This window comes from Drosophila pseudoobscura, chromosome X (genome assembly GCF_009870125.1).
Source record: "Drosophila pseudoobscura strain MV-25-SWS-2005 chromosome X, UCI_Dpse_MV25, whole genome shotgun sequence".
Classification (NCBI taxonomy): Eukaryota; Metazoa; Arthropoda; class Insecta; order Diptera; family Drosophilidae; genus Drosophila; species Drosophila pseudoobscura.
In genome coordinates this window covers 21,517,606-21,532,111 of record NC_046683.1, presented here as the reverse complement: position 1 = coordinate 21,532,111, position 14,506 = coordinate 21,517,606, and the positions used below count along the sequence as shown (strand labels likewise).

Genomic DNA, 14,506 nt, shown 5'->3' with positions numbered 1-14,506 from the left:
CGGGCATTCTCAGAGGGCACATTGCAGAGGGAAAGAGATGAGAGAGAAGTCCTAATGTTGACCATGGTCATCCATTAATGTCCCAGCTCCATGCCGCCAGTATCAAGACAGTAGCAAGTTGACCCTGGTCATCCATTAGTGTCCCAAAAAGAGAGGGACAACGGGATGAGCTTCAGGGGACATACGGATCTCGAAGAGTCCAGGGGTTGAACCAGGTCATCTATAAATGTCCCGACACCGTTTGGGAATAGGAGGAGAATCGCGTTGACCCTGGTAATAATGTCTTAATGATAAGATGGAAATAGAGAACGGAACGAAATAGAAGGTTAGAGCCTAACCATAATGTGACGAGAAGCACGGAAAACATTATAGAACCCATTATAGCTCGTCAGCTCAGGAGATGTTTGCTTTCTTCCATTCATGTCCAATCTGCTTATTAATGTTATTTGGGGAAACCAATCCCTTTCGGAATAGCTTCCCAGGGCAGGTTCTGGTCACCCTGGCTGGCTTGGGTAACAGGATAAACGGCTAATCTCCGTGCGCGAATATGATAAATGAAGCCAGAATCAAGGAAGGGTAGACGGCATTGACCAAGGTCATCCATTAATGTCGATTTCAATTTTCGTTTGTTTCTCGGTTTTTTTCAGGCAACACGAGGACTACGGACTGTGCCAGGCGGGAACGTCGGGGGCGCTCCTGGACGATGACACGATGGTGCTCGGCTCCCCGGGCCCGTTCACGTGGCGGGGCTCCATCTGGGTGACGCAGATCGGGGGAGAGTACCTGCACCGCGACAAGACGACCTACTACAGCGACCACTCGGACGCGAGCTCGCCAGTGGATAAGTACAGCTACCTGGGCATGTCCGTCACTGGCGGACGGTTCTTCGGCTACAACATGTGCTATGCAGCGGGGGCGCCCCGCTCCAATGGGCACGGGCAGGTGGTGATCTTCGACAAGGCCAACACCAACCCGATACCCGTGCGCCTCATCATCGACGGGGAGCAGTTCGGGTCGAGCTTCGGCTATGAGCTGACCACCGCGGATATCAACGGGGACAATCGACCGGATCTGATTGTGGCAGCTCCCGTCTTCTTCGGCAAGAACGAGGGAGGGGCCGTCTACGTCTACCAGAACGATCAGGACACGCTGCCTAGGAGGCACACCCTGCGGCTGACGGGGGCCCTGGAGAGCCGCTTCGGACTGGCGCTGGCCAATGTTGGTGACCTGAACAAGGACAACTGCGAGGACATCGCTGTGGGTGCGCCTTACGAGGGCCAGGGAGTTGTGTACATTTACCTGGGGTCGCAACAAGGCCTCAACGACAAGCCCGCCCAGCGCATACAGGCCTCGGAACTGGGAGCCACAGTGCCCCACGGCCAACCCATCCGCACCTTTGGGATATCGATAGCCGGCAACACGGACCTGGACGGCAACTCCTACCCCGACGTGGTGGTGGGTGCCTTCAACTCGTCGGCCACGGTGGTGCTACTGGCCCGACCTATCATCAACATCCAGACGAGTTACCGGAGCGAGGAGTTGCGCAACATCGACCCCAACCAGCCGGGTTGCCGGGCGGACGCATTCAGCAACCTGACCTGCTTCACCTTCGAGGCCTGCTGCAGCATCGAACCATACGACGATTCGACCAAGGAGCTCAGCCTGATGTACAGCGTGGAAGCCGAGACCTACGACCACCTCAAGAAGTTCTCACGCGCCTTCTTTGACCGGGACAACAAGCGGAGCAACGTCATTAGCCGCGTGGTCAAGGTGCGAACCGACGGACGCGTGGCCTGCCAGATGGTCACCGGGTACATCAAGGCCAACACCCGCGACATCCAGACCCCCATCAGCTTCCGACTCAAGTACACACTGGAGGAGCCACCGCTCGCGGACTCCGCCCTCACTCGGCTCAACCCCATGCTCGACCAGACGCAAGCCCACATCGACTTTGAGGGCACCTTCCAGAAGGACTGCGGCGACGACGATCTCTGCGAAAGTGATCTGGTTATTCGAGCTGAGCCAAATATCACAGCCATAGGTGCGTATAGCGAAACTGCTTAACCTCTTCCGAATCGCTTTGCTTACTTTCCTGAATTCGCGTTTTCCCGTATTCTCTGTGGACTCTCTTCTCCGCAGACAACAAGTACACCCTAATCCTGGACGAAACTGAGCTGGAAGTGGGAATTAGCGTGAGCAACCTGGCGGACTCCGCTTACGAAGCGCAACTATTCATTAGCCACCAGGCCGGCGTCTCGTACGTGGCCACCAAGAAGCCGGTAAGTGCCCACGGCCAAGCCCAAGAGATCAGCCGAACCGAATCCTCACTCCATTACGTTCTTCCTACCCGCAGACCAATGCCACTTGCAACAGTTTCAACACCACTTTGGTGGTCTGTAGCCTGGGCAATCCGATGTTGCGCGGAACGACGACGTTCGTTACCATCCGTTTTCAGCCTAAGAGTCTGGAGCCCAACGAGAATTCGATGCTGTTCCACATCTTCGCCAACACCACCTCCAAGCTCGTGGGCGGCGAGCCGCCCGAGAGGAATCTCAGCGTGAGCGTGGTGCGCCAGGCCAAGCTGCACTTCCGGGGCTGGGCGATGCCCGAGCAGAGCTTCTACAGCGGAGCCAGCCAGGTGACAGACAACTCGCCCATGGAGATGGTCGACGTGGGCTCGCAGGTGAACCACAGTTTCACCATCTTCAACGACGGCCCCTCAACGGCGCCCAAGGTGCGCATGATCATCCACTGGCCGTGGTCCCTCTACAGCGATCCGGAACGCGGGCACATGGACCTGTACCTTCTTTACCTGGAGCAAATGCCCACCGTGGAGATCGGTGTGGGCGAGTGCCATGTGGCGCCCGAGTATGTGAATCCCCTAAAGCTGGCTAGCGGGTCGCAGGAGTCGGCTAGCGGCTTCCTGGGTGCGCCGGCCACCCTCATGATGGTTCATGGTCGCTCACAGCTAAACAAGAACCAAACCCACTCAACCCACTCGACCCACTCAAGGCAGCAACGCAGCACCCTAGAACGAGTGACCCGCCTGGAGCGGCTCATCTACGAGCCAGAGGCGGCGGGTATGGGGTCCAGCGGCAGCGGCAAGAAGCAGGACATCGTCGAGCTGGACTGCAATAAAGGCACGGCTCGGTGCATCCGTATCGAGTGTGACATCTACAATATGCCGGCCAGGTCGGAGGCCCAGGTTATGGTGAAGGCGCGCCTGTGGAACTCAACGCTCGTCAGCGAGTATCCGCGTGTAGACCGGGTACGCATCATCTCTACGGCCACCGCCAAGATACCCGAGGACTTTGGCGTCGAGGTGATGGAACACAACGACATCGAGGTAAGTGCGGCTCCAGGGCATCACCCACCCGAACTGCCACGTTCAGTGCCTCAAATTTGTTCTCCCTCTTCCCTCCTTCAGGTCGAGACGCGCGCCTACCCTGAGCTTAGGAACCAGCAACGGGACACCGCCATACCGTGGCTGATCATCAGCTTAGCCATCCTTGTGGGCGTTTTGGTACTGGCCTTGTTCACGTACATCCTGTGGAAGTGCGGCTTCTTCAAGCGGATACGGCCCACGGACCCCACGCTCAGTGGGAACCTCGAGAAGATGAACGAAGAAAAGCCCTTCCTGGCGGCCAAGAACACCCATCATGTTTTCTAACAAGAGGGCACCGTCGGCTGGGATCTGGCACGCCGGATCGCCCCCAAGAAGAGGCGCCGCCGTCTCCAGCTTCCTCTCCTGAACAGACAGCGGGTGCACGGCCAGCGCTGGTGGCGTCATAAATCCTCGAACAACAACGAGCTGGACATCCTTTCGCTGACGCCGCCACCGCCGCCCCTAAGCGTTCTGAATTGGGGCCACGATGGATACTACCAAGCCAGTGCCACCTGGTGGGGACACATATAATGTGGATAGGGAATTGGGGGTCGCGGGATCACGGAATCACGGGATCGCGGTATCACGGGATCGAGGATCGTTGGGTAGTGGATTGTGGGTTGTGGTTCAATGTGCCATTTCGTTTACTTAATACAGCAAATCTGCTTAATCGATCAGATGGATCAAGAGCCCGGTATTCTTAGGGGTATTTCCATTTGTTTTTCCAGATATCTGTCCGGGCTAACAGGTATTTGCACAAGGGACTCCCGCCGCCGGGCTGTGCCTTTAGGTATAAAGATTAGCTAAGCCCAAAACGTTGATAATCTGTGTAAAAATTTTCTTATTCGTATAACTGTAGTTATGTGTATCGTTGGTATGTACGTGCATGTAGGGCACAGACCCGACCTAGGCTAAGCTCTAGCAGTAAGTAGTTAAGGGAGAACAAATTCCGAATATATTCATACAGTTGAAGCCTGCTATGATAAAACACTGCCAATGACACAAATATCTACAAAAACAGCAAATATAGTGGCTCGAAACAAGCCGGGGACTTTTTATTACCAATGCACTGGATACGAAAGTATTAGCACACTTTTTACGGGTGTCTGCTTAGCTATTTATTTGAATACGATGGATTACATTGCTCATTTAGCAGCATAATCTAAACTGACGTACGGACGGGAAAGTCCATCCCAAAATATTTTTTTATATGTTTTTATGACCTAATCTACATGTATATATGTAGGTTCTTAGAGGTTTTAAGAGAGAGACAACACGTAATGCTTGTATTGATTCTTGTTTGTTTGTATGTATGTATGGGATAAAAATATAGTTATATTAGTTGTAAATAATATTACTTTGTCCTGTAAGTGTAACTGCAGTAATGCTAGCTGTAAATATGAAATTTTTTTTCTTTTGTATCTATTTAATATACTATTATTTTTTAAACCATACGCCCAACATATTTTGATTTGAATTTTCATTTGGCGCGCACTGTGACCAGCTGAAATTTGACTGAGGTTGGGCCTATTCTGGCACTCATCATACAGTGTGTACAGTATATGCTGTGGTGTGCAACAATCTTGTTGGGCGTGTTTTTCCGTGCCTTACAAACCAGGCCCATCCCAAAATCCCATCTCTAGCTGGCTGTCATTGCTATGACACTCCAGAAATCGCATCTGGATGAACCAGGGCTGCAGGATCAAACACTTTTGGCGCGCACCTTAAAGCGGGGTCAATTCCCAAATTATATATAACAAATAAAATCAAATACTATTGCTTACTCAGCCAAAAGTCACATAGGTTTTTATTACAGACTGTAGATTACAAAATTGTCAAGTGTAACAATAATTTGTGTGCATCTTCTCTTATTTCGGGGTTTTTGTTTCTTTGCAACATTGGATTTATTTATTACATGTATAGCTATAGACACAAATCTTGGAATCTATACATCTTCAAATTTTTGCTTGTTACTTCTTTCACGTTACCCTAGACATTCTACAAATGGTTAATGAAATCATCCCCCAAATTCGCCTTTTGTTCGCTGTCTAGTCACTATTAACTTTACTTTTACTGTTATTGTATGTGTAAGAATAATTGTAATCATAGTTGTTATTTCTTTATCTGTAATTCAAAATGGAAAAGCATCGAGTATGATTTCAATGTGTCAAAAGATTCTCGGTCTGTCTCGTTCGCCAGCTCTCGTTCTATGCTGGAGCAAGGGCCTTGCTAAACCCTGCTCCAGGGCACATTCGAGCAGGATATATGTATGTATGGGGTAGAGAAAAAAAAGAAGGTATTTATGGATCACTAGTAAAGGCTCTCGGTGTTCGAGGAGCGTGGCTTCTTAAGCTTCTCCAAGTTCTTTATGACTATGTCGTGGAGCGAAGAGTAGCGGTTGCGCACCTCGCAGACCACCAACCACAGACTGAGGTACTCCTTTTCATCCAGCTCGACGACGGCTCGTCGGTAGTCCTCGATGTGCGGATATTTCGCCACCTTTGACACGACCTTAGCGCGCGAGAGGAAGTATCTCGAGATCTGGTCGTAGAAGGCGGCCGCCTCCGACTCGACGGTCTGGATTTCGGCAAGGGTATCCTCCTGGATGGAGACGCCGAAGTTGTTGCCGTCCTCGATTTTCGGTATCATGAAAGAGATCCACATCTTCAAGAGATTGGCTGCAAGCAAATGCAACAATTAGTATAAGTGAATCATAGTCCACGCTGTTCACTTACAATGCTCTACCAGAGTACGGATGATCGGCTTGACGACTTTGATCATCTCGCAGAGTGGCTTGTTGCACGACACTGAGCCGTTTGGCAAAGCCAGTATCGGGGACCCCGCGACGATGACATCGTTGCGTGCACGCTTGTTCGGCGGATGATCATCGTTGGCGCTTTCGTCGTGGTTTTTGGCTAGCACTGCCGGCAGGACCGGAATGTTTACATCCTGGTGGACCTCCTCAAAATCGCGCTCATTGAACATGGGCGTTGCGAGCAGCTCGTTTAGCTGGACAATCTTCTCCGGGAAACACTTGGTAATCAGCAGCTCCGCCTTCTGGATCAGAGTGTCTTTATACTCCTGCACCTTGATAACTGTATCTTTCGGCATAGTCGTCAGTTTTTGTTGCGAAATTTTCAAAAGGTAAAACCAAACGGCGACGTCGACGACAAAATTGCGACAGTCGGTGAACAAAACAGTTAAGACTTTATATTCTTGAGCTAGTGGCACTCTGATGCTGCAATTGTATATTGTCAGTGCTGGCTTCTTAATAGTTTTACGTTCATGCCGGAAAACTTACCGAGAATTTCTCTGATGCGAATTTATTCGGCAGCGTGCTCTAGGGATGTTAAACATATATTGATATATCAATCTATCGATATATATTTTTTGTTGATAATATATTTGTTACTGATATTTTTTTGACTGGCCAAAATATTAAAGATATAAATATTATTTATTTGGATATGTAATAAACTGCTTTTCCTAATTAAAAATTGTCACTATTTTGTTGTTGTTTCTCGACGTTAGACTTTTTATTCTGCTTATCATTGCACAGGGTAGCTACACAGAAATATCGGTATTTTTGTTCGATAAGCGGAACTGATCGGCACTTTATTTTGAAAATCCTTATGGGAAAAGCGTCCAGTTTGAGCGAAAGAAATATATACTTTAGATTCGATTAGTTGATTAGTCCTGAAATTGTTATCTCTATCTTTTTGAGACTCAATCTCTATGTGTAGTGGAATGTGACCAATATTCTTCAGTCAGCGAAACTATCGGATGACTACTTTTGCAGCTCAATTATCGATATTCGCATATTACACGCCTCCGATGACCGATGTAAATACATTGTAGAGGACACATAAATAATTAACAATTAACAACACAAATAAGGGACGTGAAGAACACTGTAATATAATGTATTGCGCATAGTATATGATTGTCCGACACGTACCAATTGAGAGTATCCATCCGCTGCCACAGAACAGAGCTCGGGAGCGGCTCCCTCCCATGGTTAATCTGCATAGATAAAAGCAGCAGTTAACTTCATTTGCATACATATATTGTTAAGGACGGACGGCGGTGGAGATGGGTAACAAGCAAATCAAACAGCACCTGGAGACGGCACAGAAGACGGGCATACTAAAGATCTCACTGCAGCGACTGCAGGAGTTTCCGCCCCAGCTGAAGGCCTATCCGAATGTCTTAAAAACGCTCGATCTGTCCGAGAACCGCTTCGAGCACATGCCCGACGAGCTGGGGCGGCTGACGCTGCTAAAGCATCTTAACCTGAGTGGCAATCGCCTGATAGAGCTCAACACCGTGGTGGGCGAGCTGTTGAAACTGGAGGTGCTGCTGCTGATGGACAATTATTTGACACAGCTGCCCAAAACGTTGGTCAACTGCACCAATCTCAAGACGGTGAACTTGAGTAACAACCAGCTGAAGGAATTTCCATCGATGCTGTGCGGCCTGACTAAACTGGATGTGCTCGATCTTTCCAGGAACAAGATTACTAAAGTCCCTTCGGAGGTGAGCAGTCTCTGCGTCACCGAGCTGAACCTCAATCAGAACCAGATTTCTTCGCTGGCCGAAGATGTGGCCGACTGTCGCAAGCTGAAGACCCTGCGGCTCGAGGAAAATTGTCTACAAGCAATCGCCTTCACGCCGCGCATTCTCAAGGATTCAAAGATTTGCATCCTTGCCGTCGATGGAAATCTGTTCAACTCTAAGCAGTTCACCGACCTCGACGGCTATGATGTTTACATGGAGCGGTACACGGCGGTCAAGAAGAAGATGTTCTAGAACACACCTCCCATTCATGGAAACGTATCTTCGTGTCCCCTATTTATGATTCTAAACTAATTTAATAGCTTAATTGTATGTACGCCTTCATTGTAAATCGTTGAGAATAAACAGAGAAAAGACAAACTACCCATCCATATACATATGAATGTAGATCAAAAAATAAGAAAGATGCAAATTTATGAGTATGGAAAATACATGTGAAAATCTTATATGCTTCTGGAATTCATTAGAGCTTGCCCCGCATCATGGGCTGTAGGTGGCTGCGGAAGGTAGCGTTGACAGGCTCCTGGTTGAGAGGATTGCGGCGTGCTTCCGCCATCAGACGCTCGTACACGCGTCCATCGTAGCTGCCCAGAGTGGAGCCGAGCGTACGATCATGGAAATCGAAGCCATCCACCAGAGCCACAGCATTGGGACGCAGCTTTGTGAGGAGTTGTTCGAATCTGCGCTCCACCAACCGCAGCTGGGTACCGGTGATGCTGTTCCAGCGCAGCACGGGGCCGGCCTGGCGCAGGAAGGTGTCCAGCACGAAGAGCTCCACCAGCTGGCCCAGTACGGCGGAGACTTGTGTACTAAGCGGACCCCGCCTGAGGCGCTCCAGCTCCTGCAGCGAGTTCCTGGTGAGGAAGGCATGGGCATGGGCTACGGCGGCCGCTGTCAGTTGCCTGCCAGCCAGATTGTTAGACTGCTGCTCGCTCAACTTCCTCTGGCGATGCATGCTCTGACTCTGCCAGGCCTGGCGGGTCTGCTCCATGGCGGAGATCTCCAGGGCGCGGGCGGCGTTCTCTGCCAAATCCTTGCCCCAGCTAAGACGAGCCGTGTTCCGCAGATAGGTCACACTGCCGGGCAGCACTCGTCGCTTCAGACTGTCCGTGTATTGGCGCACCAGGAAGCGGGCCGTCTGCAGCATGAGGACGGTGTACTCACCCTCGTACGTGTAGGCGGCTGTGGCCATGCCGTAGATGCTGTCGAAGTTTGCCGACGACAGGAAGCCGTGGCCGCCGCAGGCCTTACGTAGTCGATCAATGCCCTCGCTGGCCTCGTCGGTGGCCACGGCCTTCAGGCAGCAGCTGAGGGCGTGTAGCTCGGGCAAAGAGTGCTGTCCAGATCCGCGCTCCAGCTGGTCCAGCACGCTAGCGTAAAAATTCCAGAGCCAGTCGGCGGCCAGGCGGTAGCAGACTCCGCGCGCAATCTGCGGCAGGATCTTCACCTGCTGCGTTATGTGGTCGAGAATCTGCACCTCCGGCTGATTGTCATCAATGGGGCTCTGGCGACGAACGACGGAGTATCTGGGGAAGGCAGGGAGGCGATATTTGAGCAAGAAATCGACTGGGGTTCATCTGTCTCACCTGGTGGCAATGGTGGCCGCCTGGAGGAGGCCGTGCAGCACATCCCTGAGGGTGATGACCCTCACATACACCATGGTGCCGTAGAGAAGCAGCGGTGGCCGGCCCTGGACGAAGGTGCCATCGGGCAGCACCTGGGCATTCTTCATCAGCATCTGATCGCGCGGTATCCGGACATTGCGCAGTCCTAGGAAGCCGTTGTTCACACCGTTACCGCCCAACTTGGGCCCAATGTCCCCCACATCGACGCCGGGTAGCGGCTGGTGTGTCTCTTCGTCCCGGATGCGGACCAGGAACGGCTGCAGGCCGTGATGTTGACCCTTTACGTACAGCTGAGCCAGCACGATGGTCATGTTGGCTGTATTGCCCAGGCCGCCGGGCCACCACTTGTAGGCACTCAGGCTGGGGGTGTTGAGGACGAACTCCTCGCTCTCTGCATCGTAGTCGGCGCGCGTCTCCAGGCCACGCACAAAAGTGCCGTGGCCCAGCTCCGTCTGGGCATAGGTGCCGATGATGCCGTCCATGTGCCAGGCGCGGTTCAGCCACTTGTGCAGCTGTTCCTCGGTGCCCTGGCTGAGCAGCGTCGTGAGGAACATGGAGAAGTGCAGGCGCAGGGGGAAGCTCTGCTGGAAGAGGGCGGTGCCCAGTTGGCCAGAGAGAAGCACGCGAAACTCGCGCAGCGAGTCCACACTAAGGCTGAACTGCGGCTGGTTGGTGCTGTGCCACTGCCGCAGCTTGACCAGGAACTTGGTGGACCTGGCAATAGTCTGCTCATAGCGCTCCTTATACGACAGGCAGCTGGGATGCACTGCCTCCTCCAGCTCGGCATCCTTAAACACAAAGCGTTCCAGTGCGCGGCGCTCCTCCAGCTTGTCGCTGCCGCCCGCCCACCATCGGGCAAAGTCCTCGCTGTCAATGCTGGCCCCCGACCGCTCTCGCTGTAGATCAACGTTCACCGACGACATCTCAAATACCAAAGCTCTGCACTGCGCAATCAGCGAAAGTACACTGAGCCTCTGGTGGCTGCAAAAACCACTGGGGAGCAGACGAAGCCAAAGAGAGGCAGCTGCTGGCAGTCGCCAGTCCAGTAGCCGCCCGCCCTGACACCCTCTCTAGGAGCTGGTGTCAGTGAACCGCCAGCCAGTACAGTATACGTGAGCAAACGATCACTAGAGCTCCTTCGGCTCGTGTGCTTCGTGTGAATCGTGTGCGTGTTTTTCCGCGATCATCTGGTTTTGCCTGCACTCAGCTTGGAGGCATCTGATTTCTGGGCCATCCAGAGGTGGAGATAGCGCGTATCTGCGCGTTCCAGATATGAATTTTTATTTTTATTTGTATGTAATCTCCGCAAACAATAATCGGGAGCTTTTCTTAAGTTCTCATTTTATTTCTTTTAGAAAAAGCGACACAGACATTTGGTTTTACTACGATTATTCTTAATTTGTTTGCCCATTCGGTTCTTTGACTTACATATAGTAAGTATTTGTGCAACATTCAACAAAATATACATATATGTATATATAAATAATTGATTCTCTCTCGACTCTCGGCTCTCGGCTCCACTAAAATACCTTCATTTTGCTCTCTTCATCGGGCTGTGAGTCGTGCTGGAATTCTTTCTCTGCTATGTTTATTTTTATTTTATACCCTATTCTTTTTATAAGTCTCGCTATCAGCTCAGATACGAGTGGGCAAAACAAGTTCGCTCTAGGTGCCTCGGGGTCGGGATTACGGGCTGATGGTCTTGTGTCGAGAGGCGTGTCTGCTCCATTGCCAAAAATAACCACAGATAACCCTGCACTAGAGGGACAACTGAAAACGTAGCCATTGCCGTGTCCAGTCGATTATTCCGACTAAGGATCTCCCGCTACTCATCTACAGATCTTCAGTACGAGTTCTACGAAGTTACCAAATATGCATCCATATGCCATCCTATAATATGCTAAAGGAGTTGGCAATAGTTGGCGATAGGTACATACTTATGTGCATGTATCTACGTATGGTATGAACAGACAAAGACCACCAAGACACCGGGCCTAGCTCTGGCAATGGAATCGATTTCAAACTGGGATGACGACACACTTGGCCTAATAGTTACAGTTTGTGTGTTTCTGTTTCTGTTTGGGTTTTTGCTTTTACTCTTTCGATTTTCTAACAAATACTTCCACCAGATGGGCATCTCGTTGTGCTCTATGAAACGGTAATCTCATCTCTTCTTGGCCCTGCGACTGCTAGGGAGGGAGGGCCGCAGACGAAGCGAGATATAAGGATGGGATGGAAAGACAGCTAACGGTACGAGTACAGTTGCGGATTACAGTTACAGCTACAGGGTCCTACGGAGGGAACACACATATTCCCGATGCCGTTCAGGATCGACTGCTTTTGGCTTTCTTGTTGTTGTTTGTTCTTCATCGTTCATCGTTTATCGTTTATCGTTTATCGTTTGTTGTTTGTTTTTTTTTTGTGTTTTTTATTCAAATTGTTCAATTTTTGTGTGTGTTTATGTACATACATACATATAATAATAGTTTTACTTCATTTCAGACATTTGTTGAACATCGTTATCGTTATCGTTATCGTTATGCACACGCATACAAATGCATTGTCGAGTTTATACATATATTTATGTATATGTATGTGTGTGCACATATGTATATTATTAGGGGTTATTATTGTAACAGTTATTAGGTATACATACGTATATAAGATCTCGGCAACATTTAACAACAATTATCTCTTATTTTAGTTTAGTTTTTAGTTTAAGTTTTTCTTAGTTTTTGTGTATTTTGTTTTTGCTCTGCACTCGATTTTCATTTTCTCACATTTATTGCACAATATATATGTATATTTAGTTATATATACCTACCATATATATATATATGCATATATATATATATATTTATAGGATTTTTTTAAATAATATTATGTTGTACTTGAAACTTGCACTAAACTATAAATTGTACAAAAAGATTTCGATTTCTCATCTTTATCTTCTCCTCCTTCCTCTTCCTTTTTTTATAAGGTCGGTGTTTATCTAGCACTTCTTCGTCCTCTTCTTGTTCTATTAGGTCTAATTTTATCAACTAAAGCATTTTACATAACACATACTCATCTCCCTGAGGAGGGGCCTAATAGGGAGGGGGCTAGGGTTTTAGGGTGCTAGGGCTCTACGGTTCTAGGGTTCTAGGGTTCTAGAGTGAGGTCTCTGCGGATAGAGGCCTGGGGCTGGGGTGTGTTATGTTCTGAGGGAGGGGTCTCGGTTGAACCTGCCCCACACCTACCCCCCAGTCCCAGTCGCAACCCCAGCCGCGTCCAAAACCCCCTACTGATCTCTCTTTTAAGTTTATAGTGTACTTGTTTACCGTTAGGTTAGTTGAAACTTCCTTCCTCTCTCTCCCTCTCTATCTCTCTCTCCTTCACACAAACATAAATACATACATATACATTTAGCTGCGTGCGTGCGTGCTTGTGTTTGTGTGTGTGCCTCCCCTCCACGCACTCTCCGCACACTATTCTAAAGAAAAATCATCTAAAAAAAAATGCAAAAAAAAATATAGGAATAGGTTTTCTCTCTCTCTCTCTCTCTATCTCGAGACCTTCAAGCTCGAAGGAACAATAACTAAGAAATCTACTTAACTAAATTCAATATTCAATACGCTTTCTATATATCGTCCCTCACATTTGTATGTTTCATAGTTTTCTTTCACTTTCACTTTTTTTTTTTTTTCTTTGCGTGGCACAGCCACTACTTTGAACTTTAGGCCTCATTTCCGCTTCCGCTTTTCTGCATTCATTTCACATCTAGGTCACATTCGTTGATCAATTCTTTGCTTTTGCTTTTCCTATGCTAAGGGTGTTGGGGGAATGGGAGGGGTGTGGTGGGAGCTCTACGGCTTGTTGCGTCGCCTTGTGCTTTTGGTTGTTTACTAGAGGGAGAGGGATGCCGTTCTAACTTAGAGAGAGACAGAGTCCCGGGGAGTGGCAGAGACAGAGACAGGGACAGGGACAGAGACACTGCTGGCCACAACGAGAAGCGCTACAACAATTCAACAACAGCAACAACAATCAATTCAACTACAACAAATAACTAAGTGTGCATTGAGCAGCCTGTTGCAGCAGCCATGCCCTCGCCGTCCACGTCATACACGAAATTCACGCCATTCACGCCACCCACGTATCCATATTCAATTATCCACGTCCACGTCTCCGCCGCTGACTATTTCGTTTCATCCTGATCCATCGGTTCTTCGGAGTCATCGCGCGATAGGGTTCTAAAAACAAACGAAACAGATATATTAGCCAATCAGCAAAGGAATCGATTTTTTACAAAATATTCACAAAGTGCGGCGCTAGACTATATGTACATAAACGATATCCCATTCGATAGATGTCCTAAAGACAAGTGTGGAATTATTGCACTCATTTATGGAATGATTCTAGGTCAGAGCAAACATTTTACGATCTTCAGTCGTATTATCGGAACGAATTCGATATTGGGTTAAATTTATGTTTATTTATACGCGGTACACAGCACAGGAAATATGCCTTACAGTGATCGACTGTAATTGTACTGTAACTGTAGTTCGGACTGGTTTCAGCTCGAAGGGAGCGTCATTCACTAAAGCTTTCTGATGGAATCAGTTCTGGAATCTAGATAGTCTCATTTTATACGACAATAATCGCTTCATTGTACAATAAGAAAATCAAATTAAAGCGGAACTAATTTAGTTGAACATTTGGGAAACATTTCCTATGAGTCATTTTAGTTTCCTTCGCTGCGTAGTACAATTTTTGCGATGCACTAGACGGACACGAACCTGTGCATCGATTGCATTGAGAGGCCGGCCATGGCGTTGATCGTTTCAGATTCTTCGTGCTCCACCTTGAGCGTCTCCAGCGCAGACAGGCCGACAGTATGCTCCAGCATCCTCACGCAGGGCCAATGCGTTTGCTACATTCACAA

At 49.0% G+C, this 14,506-nt stretch overlaps 5 protein-coding genes across 12 annotated transcripts in view; 2 read left to right on the top strand and 3 right to left on the bottom strand.

The window, feature by feature from the left end:
• mew (multiple edematous wings) overlaps window positions 1-4,428 on the top strand; it is a 47,269-nt gene extending 42,841 nt beyond the window's left edge. For all 4 annotated transcript variants that reach the window (XM_033383116.1, XM_033383115.1, XM_033383117.1 and 1 more), the window contains 4 exons: window positions 648-2,041; window positions 2,140-2,279; window positions 2,354-3,346; window positions 3,428-4,428. In XM_033383116.1, the coding sequence (XP_033239007.1) occupies window positions 648-2,041; window positions 2,140-2,279; window positions 2,354-3,346; window positions 3,428-3,670 (2,770 nt within the window). In that variant the 3' untranslated portion in view covers window positions 3,671-4,428. The remainder of the gene's footprint in view (window positions 1-647; window positions 2,042-2,139; window positions 2,280-2,353; window positions 3,347-3,427) is intronic.
• Window positions 4,429-5,264: 836 nt separating this feature from the next.
• Window positions 5,265-6,844, bottom strand: REG (proteasome regulator gamma). The gene is made up of 3 exons (XM_001355234.4): window positions 6,687-6,844; window positions 6,121-6,623; window positions 5,265-6,063 (listed from the first exon to the last, which is right to left on the bottom strand). The coding sequence occupies exons 1-3, from the start codon at window positions 6,740-6,742 to the stop codon at window positions 5,696-5,698; spliced, it is 927 nt and encodes a 308-aa protein (XP_001355270.2). The 5' UTR covers window positions 6,743-6,844; the 3' UTR covers window positions 5,265-5,695.
• A 350-nt stretch (window positions 6,845-7,194) lies between these two features.
• LOC4816015 (leucine-rich repeat-containing protein 57) lies at window positions 7,195-8,331 on the top strand. Its single transcript, XM_001355235.3, has one exon. It carries the CDS (start codon window positions 7,478-7,480, stop codon window positions 8,192-8,194), a length of 717 nt encoding a protein of 238 aa, XP_001355271.1. The 5' UTR covers window positions 7,195-7,477; the 3' UTR covers window positions 8,195-8,331.
• A 26-nt stretch (window positions 8,332-8,357) lies between these two features.
• On the bottom strand, window positions 8,358-10,798 carry LOC4816031 (probable peroxisomal acyl-coenzyme A oxidase 1). The gene is made up of 2 exons (XM_001355236.4): window positions 9,547-10,798; window positions 8,358-9,486 (listed from the first exon to the last, which is right to left on the bottom strand). Exons 1-2 carry the CDS (start codon window positions 10,506-10,508, stop codon window positions 8,424-8,426), a joined length of 2,025 nt encoding a protein of 674 aa, XP_001355272.3. The 5' UTR covers window positions 10,509-10,798; the 3' UTR covers window positions 8,358-8,423.
• A 2,445-nt stretch (window positions 10,799-13,243) lies between these two features.
• Window positions 13,244-14,506, bottom strand: part of HDAC4 (histone deacetylase 4) — a 28,578-nt gene continuing 27,315 nt past the window's right edge. For all 5 annotated transcript variants that reach the window (XM_001355237.4, XM_015185435.2, XM_033383113.1 and 2 more), the window contains 2 exons: window positions 14,361-14,494; window positions 13,244-13,814 (listed from right to left, as the gene is read on the bottom strand). In XM_001355237.4, coding sequence (XP_001355273.3) covers window positions 13,760-13,814; window positions 14,361-14,494 — 189 coding nt within the window. In that variant the 3' untranslated portion in view covers window positions 13,244-13,759. The remainder of the gene's footprint in view (window positions 13,815-14,360; window positions 14,495-14,506) is intronic.

Bases quoted from the DNA above. Each gene is read 5' to 3' on its own strand.
- REG (XM_001355234.4), bottom strand. From the start codon at position 6,742: ATGTTTAACATCCCTAGAGCACGCTGCCGAATAAATTCGCATCAGAGA. The intron at 6,624-6,686 runs GTAAGTTTTCCG...ATACAATTGCAG, and splicing joins TCGCATCAGAGAAATTCTCG to CATCAGAGTGCCACTAGCTC. The intron at 6,064-6,120 runs GTAAGTGAACAG...ATTTGCTTGCAG, and splicing joins CCGTACTCTGGTAGAGCATT to CCAATCTCTTGAAGATGTGG.
- LOC4816015 (XM_001355235.3), top strand. From the start codon at position 7,478: ATGGGTAACAAGCAAATCAAACAGCACCTGGAGACGGCACAGAAGACG.
- LOC4816031 (XM_001355236.4), bottom strand. From the start codon at position 10,508: ATGTCGTCGGTGAACGTTGATCTACAGCGAGAGCGGTCGGGGGCCAGC. The intron at 9,487-9,546 runs GTGAGACAGATG...TGCCTTCCCCAG, and splicing joins GCGGCCACCATTGCCACCAG to ATACTCCGTCGTTCGTCGCC.